Source organism: Mustelus asterias, chromosome 12 (assembly GCF_964213995.1).
Source record: "Mustelus asterias chromosome 12, sMusAst1.hap1.1, whole genome shotgun sequence".
Lineage (NCBI taxonomy): Eukaryota > Metazoa > Chordata > Chondrichthyes > Carcharhiniformes > Triakidae > Mustelus > Mustelus asterias.
In genome coordinates, this window is record NC_135812.1 from 22,888,253 (window position 1) to 22,897,223 (window position 8,971).

At 63.4% G+C, this 8,971-nt stretch overlaps 1 protein-coding gene across 1 annotated transcript in view; it reads left to right on the forward strand.

Annotated features, from left to right (window-relative positions):
* Positions 1–5,364: 5,364 nt before the first annotated feature.
* LOC144501876 (stromal cell-derived factor 2-like) overlaps positions 5,365–8,971 on the forward strand; it is a 25,282-nt gene continuing 21,675 nt past the window's right edge. Inside the window, exon 1 of the mRNA XM_078225918.1 lies at positions 5,365–5,588. Coding sequence (XP_078082044.1) covers positions 5,408–5,588 — 181 coding nt within the window. The 5' untranslated portion in view covers positions 5,365–5,407. The remainder of the gene's footprint in view (positions 5,589–8,971) is intronic.

The window sequence follows — 8,971 nt, forward strand, 5'->3', positions numbered from 1 at the left end:
CTCCACCGCCTGTTCAGTTATACTGAGGGAGAATTTGTTAGCGTGGCCAATGCATCTAACCAGCACATCTTTCGTATTGTGGGAGGAAACCGGAGCCCCAGAGGATTGGTACATTGGCCTTTATAAATCAAAGTATTGAGTATAGGAGTTGGAATGTTATGGTGAGGTTGTATAAGATATTGGTGAGGCCGAATTTAGAGTATTGTGTGCAGTTTTGGTCACCTAATTACAGGAAGGATATTAATAAGGTTGAAAGAGTGCAGAGAAGGTTTACAAGGATGTTGCCGGACTTGAGAAACCGAGTCACAGAGAAAGTTTGAATAGGTTAGGACTTTATTCCCTGGAGCGTAGAAGAATGAGCGGAGCTTTGATAGAGGTGTATAAAATCATGATGGGTATAGATCGAGTGAATGCAAGCAGGCTTTTTCCACTGAGGCTAGGGGAGAAAATAACTAGAGGACATGGGTTAAGGGTGAGGGGGGAAAAGTTTAAAGGGAATATTAGGGGGAGCTTCTTCACACAGAGAGTGGTGGGAGTTTGGAATGAGCTGCCAGATGAGGTGGTGAATGCGGGCTCACTTTTAACATTTAAGAAAAACTTGGACAGGTAAATGGATGAGAGGGGTGTGGAGGGATATGGTCCAGGTGCAGGTCAGTGAGACTAGGCACAAAAATGGTTCAGCACAGGCAAGAAGGGCCAAAAGGCCTGTTTCTGTGCTGTAATGTTCTATGGTTCTAAACGCATGCAAACACGGGGAGAATGTGCAGACTCCGCACAGACAGTGACCCAAGCCGAGAATCGAACCTGGGTTCCTGGCACTGTGAGGCAGCAGTGCTAACCACTGCGTCACCGTGCATTTATCCAGCATTTTCTGTTTTTATATTTTTACTGAAGAGGAGTCAGACATACTCCAAACATTACTCTCTCCACAGATGCTTCCAGACTTGCTGAAATTTTCCAGCACTTTCTGTTTTAATATTGTCACTGAAGAATCATAGAATCCTACAGTGCAGAAGGAGGCCATTCGGTCCATCGAGTCTGCACTAACAACAAACCCATCCAGACTCTACCCCTGTAACCACACAAATGTAACCTGCTAATCCCGACACTAAGGGGCAATTTAGCATGGCCAATCAACATAACCTGCACATCTTTGGACTGTGGGAAGAAACCAGAGCATCCGGAGGAAACTCATGCAGACACAGGGAGAATGTGCAAACTCCACGCAGACAGTCACCCGAGGCCGGATTTGAACCCGGGTCCCTGGTGCTGTGAAGCTGCAGTGCTAACTACTGTGGCACTGTGCTGCCTGTTCAGGTACACTGTGGGAGAATTTGTTAGCATGGCCAATGCACCTAACCAGCACGTCTTTCGGATTGTGGGAGGTAACCGGAGCACCCGGAAGAAACACACACACAAGAGTCAAATATACTTCAAGCATCAAATCTGTTTCTCTGTCTGCAATTGCTGCCAGATCAGCCCAGTTAATTCAGCATTTTCTGTTTTTTGCTACAACTCTACACCTGTTTCCTTGAGTGTTGTCATTTAATATTCCCTTCATGTCGACGGCTCTACCCACTTTCGGCACAAGTCGCCTCATGGACTCTCACAAAAATAGGCAGTTTAAGAGTGAGTTAAAGGTCCAAAAAAGGCATCAGTTAGGAGGCACACACAGAAAGTGAAAGTTATACTGAACCTATGGACCAGAATTTCCCCAACTATGGATAGGGCTCGTTCTGAGATTGGAGCTACTAACAACAGCATTGGAAGATTGGAAGGACACATCCCATCACTATGTTGATGCTGCATTGTTTCATTCTCCTCTTCTCTCATCACATCTACTGAGTAATTATAATCTAATACCGTGATGTTCCCAGTCATAGAGTATCATAGAAACTAAAATGTTAGTTAAAAGCTTGATAAATTGATTATGTATCTTAATGACATGGTACATTATATTGATTGCACTAAAACAAAGGAATTTAGAATTATAGAGTTAATTTGGAAAACCATTATGATATCCATTATACATAGGGTGAAATGATTTCTTATACAAATAGTTTCCACCTATTATTTTTGAGCATCAACAGTGTTCATTTATATAGCAGTTTTAATGAGAAAAACTGTTCCAAGGTGCTTCACAGAAAATATGAGGCAAATGTTAGTACAGAATAAAACATGGAGATTTTTTGCATTCATGGGATGTGCGTGTCCGGGGCAATGCCACCATTTATTTCCGACCTATCTATTTGAGAAGGAGGATATTAGCAGGAGGCCTAAGACAGGCAGATCAAGAACATCTTCTTCTTATTCCAAAAGTATTGGAAGCAAGTATTAAAATATAGATAAGACGGATTAAAACTGACAAATAAAATTATAAATGTGCTAATTTAATAATTGTTTCAATAAGGTTGGCGCAACATCGAGGGCCAAAGGGCCTGTACTGCGCTGTAATGTTCTATAATAACCAACAGAATATGCAGACCCCAATTGCTGGCAGACTGTTGAGTGGCCAATAGGTTAATCTCAAGGGGATAAAATCAAACCTCTGTAATGCAGAAATTATCCAAACTCTTATATTACAGATTTAATTGATACAAATATTTAAATATATGTATCTAACTCGATACTTCATCATGTGTTCATCACGAGGTGGCGCTGTTGGAGCTGGTCCTCCAGGCTGGTGGTGGCGCTGTTGGAGCTGGTATACAGCCTGCCGGTGGCACTGTTGGAGCTGGTCCTCCAGCCTGGCGGCGGCACTGTTGGAGCTAGTCCTCCAGCCTGGCGGCGGCGCTGTTGGAGCTGGTCCTCCAGCCTGGCAGCGGCGCTGTTGGAGCTGGTCCTCCAGGCTGGCGATGGCGCTGTTGGAGCTGGTCTCCAGCCTGCTGGTGGCGATGTTGGAGCTGGTCCTCCAGCCTGCTGGTGGCGCTGTTGGAGCTGGTCCTCCAGTCTGCAGGTGGCGCTGTTGAAGCTGGTCCTCCAGCCTGCTGGTGGCGCTGTTGGAACTGGTCCTCCAGCCTGGCGGTGGCGCTGTTGGAGCTGGTCTCCAGCCTGCTGGTGGCGCTGTTGGAGCTGGTCCTCCAGCCTGCCAGTGGCGCTGTTGGAGCTGGTCCTCCAGTCTGCAGATGGCGCTGTTGAAGCTGGTCCTCCAGCCTGCTGGTGGCGCTGTTGGAACTGGTCCTCCAGGCTGGCGGTGGCGCTGTTGGAGCTGGTCCTCCAGTCTGCAGGTGGCGCTGTTGAAGCTGGTCCTCCAGCCTGCCGGTGGCGCTGTTGGAGCTGGTCCTCCAGCCTGGCGGTGACGCTGTTGGAGCTGGTCCTCCAGCCTGGCGGTGACGCTGTTGGAGCTGGTCCTCCAGCCTGGCGGTGACGCTGTTGGAGCTGGTCCTCCAGCCTGCCGGTGGCGCTGTTGGAGCTGGTCCTCCAGCCTGTTGGTGGCGCTGTTAGAGCTGGTCCTCCAGTCTGCAGGTGGCGCTGTTGAAGCTGGTCCTCCAGCCTGCTGGTAATGCTGTTGGAGCTGGTCCTCCAGCCTGCCGGTGGCGCTGTTGGAGCTGGTCCTCCAGCCTGGCAGTGACGCTGTTGGAGCTGGTCCTCCAGCCTGGCGGTGACGTTGTTGGAGCTGGTCCTCCAGTCTGCAGGTGGCGCTGTTGAAGCTGGTCCTCCAGCCTGCTGGTGGCGCTGTTGGAACTGGTCCTCCAGCCTGGCGGTGGCGCTGTTGGAGCTGGTCCTCCAGCCTGCAGGTGGCGCTGTTGAAGCTGGTCCTCCAGGCTGCCGGTGGCGCTGTTGGAGCTTGTCCTCCAGCCTGCCGGTGGCGCTGTTGGAGCTGGTCCTCCAGCCTGGCGGCGGCGCTGTTGGAGGTGGTCCTCCAGCCTGGCGGCGGCGCTGTTGGAGCTGGTCCTTCAGCCTGCTGGTGATGCTGTTGGAGCTGGTCCTCCAGCCTGCTGGTGGCGCTGTTGGAGCTGGTCCTCCAGCCTGCCGGTGGCGCTGTTGGAGCTGGTCCTCCAGCCTGGCGGTGACGCTGTTGGAGCTGGTCCTCCAGCCTGGCGGTGACGCTGTTGGAGCTGGTCCTCCAGTCTGCAGGTGGCGCTGTTGAAGCTGGTCCTCCAGCCTGCTGGTGGCGCTGTTGGAACTGGTCCTCCAGCCTGGCGGTGGCGCTGTTGGAGCTGGTCCTCCAGCCTGCAGGTGGCGCTGTTGAAGCTGGTCCTCCAGGCTGCCGGTGACGCTGTTGGAGCTTGTCCTCCAGCCTGCCGGTGGCGCTGTTGGAGCTGGTCCTCCAGCCTGGCGGCGGCGCTGTTGGAGGTGGTCCTCCAGCCTGGCGGCAGCGCTGTTGGAGCTGGTCCTTCAGCCTGCTGGTGATGCTGTTGGAGCTGGTCCTCCAGCCTGCTGGTGGCGCTGTTGGAGCTGGTCCTCCAGCCTGCTGGTGGCGCTGTTGGAGCTGGTCCTCCAGCCTGGCGGCGGCGCTGTTGGAGCTGCTCCTCCAGGCTGGCGATGGCGATGTTGGAGCTGGTCTCCAGCCTGCTGGTGGCGCTGTTGGAGCAGGTCCTCCAGCCTGCCAGTGGCGCTGTTGGAGCTGGTCCTCCAGCCTGCCAGTGGCGCTGTTGGAGCTGGTCCTCCAGTCTGCAGGTGGTGCTGTTGAAGCTGGTCCTCCAGCCTGCTGGTGGCGCTGTTGGAACTGGTCCTCCAGGCTGGCGGTGGCGCTGTTGGAGCTGGTCCTCCAGTCTGCAGGTGGCGCTGTTGGAGCTGGTCCTCCAGCCTGCTGGTGGCGCTGTTGGAGCTGGTCCTCCAGTCTGCAGGTGGCGCTGTTGAAGCTGGTCCTCCAGCCTGCCAGTGGCGCTGTTGGAGCTGGTCTTCCAGCCTGGCAGTGGCGCTGTTGGAGCTCGTCCTCCAGCCTGCTGGTGGCGCTGTTGGAGCTGGTCCTCCAGCCTGCTGGTGATGCTGTTGGAGCTGATCCTCCAGCCTGTTGGTGGCGCTGTTGGAGCTGGTCCTCCAGCCTGCTGGTGGCGCTGTTGGAGCTGGTTCTCCAGCCTGCCGGTGGCGCTGTTGGAGCTGGTCCTCCAGCCTGCTGGTGATGCTGTTGGAGCTGGTCCTCCAGCCTGCTGGTGGCGCTGTTGGAGCTGGTCCTCCAGCCTGCCGGTGGCGCTGTTGGAGCTGGTCCTCCAGCCTGGCGGTGGCGCTGTTGGAGCTGGTCCTCCAGCCTGCTGGTGGCGCTGTTGGAGCTGGTTCTCCAGCCTGGCGGTGGCGCTGTTGGAGCTGGTCCTCCAGCCTGGCGGTGGCGCTGTTGGAGCTGGTCCTCCAGCCTGGCGGTGGCGCTGTTGGAGCTGGTCCTCCAGCCTGGCGGTGGCGCTGTTGGAGCTGGTCCTCCAGCCTGCTGACGTTGGTTGGCAGCCGGGTGGCGGTTGAAGGGGGGAAGATGGAGTCTGGGTTAAAGCCGGTCTCGGGGTTGCTCCGGTTGTGGATTGTTTCCTGTTTTGGGGTGTGTGGGATCTTGGGCACTTCCGAGTTGAGCTACGTGACCTGTGGCTCAGTTATTAAATTATTAAACACGCGGCATAACGTGAGGCTGCACTCGCATGATGTGAAATACGGTTCGGGTAAGAGAGGGGGGAAAGGAGGGGGGAGAGTGGGGCAGGGGGAGAGAGAGTGGGGCAGGGGGGAGAGAGAGTGGGGCAGGGGGGAGAGAGAGTGGGGCAGGGAGGGGGGAGAGAGAGTGGGGCAGGGAGGGGGGGAGAGAGAGTGGGGCAGGGAGGGGGGGAGAGAGAGTGGGGCAGGGAGGGGGGGAGAGAGAGTGGGGCAGGGAGGGGGGAGAGAGAGTGGGGCAGGGAGGGGGGGAGAGTGGGGCAGGGAGGGGGGGAGAGTGGGGCAGGGAGGGGGGGAGAGTGGGGCAGGGAGGGGGGGAGAGTGGGGCAGGGAGGGGGGGAGAGAGAGTGGGGCAGGGAGGGGGGGAGAGAGAGTGGGGCAGGGAGGGGGGGAGAGAGAGTGGGGCAGGGAGGGGGGGAGAGAGAGTGGGGCAGGGAGGGGGGAGAGAGAGTGGGGCAGGGAGGGGGGAGAGAGAGTGGGGCAGGGAGGGGGAGAGAGAGTGGGGCAGGGAGGGGGGAGAGAGTGGGGCAGGGAGGGGGGAGAGAGAGTGGGGGAGAGAGAGTGGGGCAGGGAGGGGGGAGAGAGAGTGGGGCAGGGAGGGGGGGAGAGAGAGTGGGGCAGGGAGGGGGGGAGAGAGAGTGGGGCAGGGAGGGGGGGAGAGAGAGTGGGGCAGGGAGGGGGGGAGAGAGAGTGGGGCAGGGAGGGGGGGAGAGTGAGTGGGGCAGGGAGGGGGGGAGAGAGAGTGGGGCAGGGAGGGGGGGAGAGAGAGTGGGGCAGGGAGGGGGGGGGAGAGAGAGTGGGGCAGGGAGGGGGGGAGAGAGAGTGGGGCAGGGAGGGGGAAGAGAGAGAGTGGGGCAGGGAGGGGGGAGAGAGAGAGTGGGGCAGGGAGGGGGGAGAGAGAGAGTGGGGCAGGGAGGGGGGAGAGAGAGAGTGGGGCAGGGAGGGGGGAGAGAGAGAGGGGGGCAGGGAGGGGGGGGAGAGAGAGTGGGGCGGGGAGGGGGGGGGGAGAGAGAGTGGGGGGGGGGGGGAGAGAGAGTGGGGCGGGGAGGGGGGGAGAGAGAGTGGGGCGGGGAGGGGGGGGGAGAGAGAGTGGGGCGGGGAGGGGGGAGAGAGAGTGGGGCGGGGAGGGAGGGGGGAGTGGAGAGTCAGGGAGGGAGGGAGGGAGGGGGGGTGGAGAGTCAGGGAGGGAGGGGGGGTGGAGAGTCAGGGAGGGAGGGGGGTGGAGAGTCGGGCCAGGGAGGGGGGGTGGAGAGTGGGACGGGGGGGGGTGGAGAGTGGGACGGGGGGGGGTGGAGAGTGGGACGGGGGGGGTGGAGAGTGGGACGGGGGGGGGTGGAGAGTGGGACGGGGGGGGGTGGAGAGTGGGACGGGGGGGGGGTGGAGAGTGGGACGGGGGGGGGTGGAGAGTGGGACGGGGGGGGGGGTGGAGAGTGGGACGGGGGGGGGTGGAGAGTGGGACGGGGGGGGGGTGGAGAGTGGGACGGGGGGGGGTGGAGAGTGGGACGGGGGGGGGGGTGGAGAGTGGGACGGGGGGGTGGAGAGTGGGACGGGGGGGGGGTGGGGCGGGGGGGCGGGGGGGGTGGGGTGGGGCAGAGGGGTGGAGAGTGGGGCGGGGGGGTGGGACGGGGGGGGGTGGAGAGTGGGGCGGGGGGGTGGGACGGGGGGGGTGGAGAGTGGGGCAGGGGGGGTGGGACGGGGGGGGTGGAGAGTGGGGCGGGGGGGGGTGGGACGGGGGGGGTGGAGAGTGGGGCGGGGAGGTGGGACGGGGGGGTGGAGAGTGGGGCGGGGGGTGGGGCAGAGGGGTGGAGAGTGGGGCGGGGGGGTGGGGCGGAGAGTGGGGCGGAGGGGTGGAGAGTGGGGTGGAGAGTGGGGCGGAGGGGTGGAGAGTGGGGCGGAGGGGTGGAGAGTGGGGCGGGGGGGTGGGGCGGAGCGGTGGAGAGTGGGGCGGGGGGGTGGGACGGGGGGGTGGAGAGTGAGGCGGGGGGGTGGAGAGTGGGGCGGGGGAGGGGGGGAGGGGCGAGGGTGGAGTGGGGCGGGGGCAGAGGGTGGAGAGTGGGGCGGGGCAAGAGGGGTGGAGAGTGGGGCGGGGGGGGTGGAGAGTGGGGCGGGGGGGGTGGAGAGTGGGGCGGGGGGGGTGGAGAGTGGGGCGGGGGGGTGGAGAGTGGGGCGGGGGGGTGGAGAGTGGGGCGGGGGGGGGTGGAGAGTGGGGCGGGGGGGGGTGGAGAGTGGGGCGGGGGGGTGGAGAGTGGGGCGGGGGGGTGGAGGAGTGGGGCGGGGGTGTGAGAGTGGGGCGGGGGGGTGGAGAGAGCGGGGCGGGGAGGGGGGAGAGAGCGGGGCGGGGAGGGGGGGAGAGAGCGGGGCGGGGAGGGGGGAGAGAGCGGGGCGGGGAGGGGGGGAGAGAGCGGGGCGGGGAGGGGGGAGAGAGCGGGGCGGAGAGGGGGGAGAGAGCGGGGCGGGGGGGGGGGAGAGAGCGGGGCGGGGGGGGGGAGAGAGCGGGGAGGGGGAGAGAGCGGGGGCGGGGGGGGGGGGGAGAGAGCGGGGCGGGGGGGGGGGGGAGAGAGCGGGGCGGGGGGGGGGAGAGAGCGGGGGGGGAGAGAGCGGGGCGGGGGGGGGGGAGAGAGAGCGGGGCGGGGGGGGGAGAGCGGGGCGGGGGGGGAGAGCGGGGCGGGGGGGGGGAGAGAGCGGGGCGGGGGGGGAGAGAGCGGGGCGGGGGGGGGGAGAGCGGGGCGGGGGGGGGAGAGCGGGGCGGGGGGGGGAGAGCGGGGCGGGGGGGGAGAGCGGGGCGGGGGGGGAGAGCGGGGCGGGGGGGGAGAGCGGGGCGGGGGGGAGAGCGGGGCAGGGGGGGGGAGCGGGGCAGGGGGGGGAGAGCGGGGCAGGGAGGGGGGGGAGAGCGGGGCAGGGAGGGGGGGGGGAGAGCGGGGCAGGGAGGGGGGGAGAGCGGGGCAGGGAGGGGGGGGAGAGCGGGGCAGGAGGGGGGGGGAGAGCGGGGCAGGGAGGGGGGGAGAGCGGGGCAGGGAGGGGGGGGGAGAGCGGGGCAGGGAGGGGGGGAGAGCGGGGCAGGGAGGGGGGGAGAGCGGGCAGGGAGGGGGGGGAGCGCGGGGCGGGGAGGGGGGGGAGAGTGGGGGGGGAGAGCAGGGCAGGGAGGGGGGGAGAGAGCGGGGCAGGAGGGGGGGGAGAGCGGGGCAGGAGGTCGGGGGGGAGAGCGGGGCAGGGGGTCGGGGGGGGGAGAGCGGGACAGGGGGTCGGGGGGGGGAGAGCGGGACAGCGAGTCGGAGGGGGGAGAGCGGGACAGCGAGTCGGAGAGGGGGAGAGCGGGGGCAGGGAGTCGCGGGGGGGGGGAGGGGGGCGTGGAGTGGGGCGGGGCGATGGGGAGTGGGCCGAACACAACAGAGCGTGC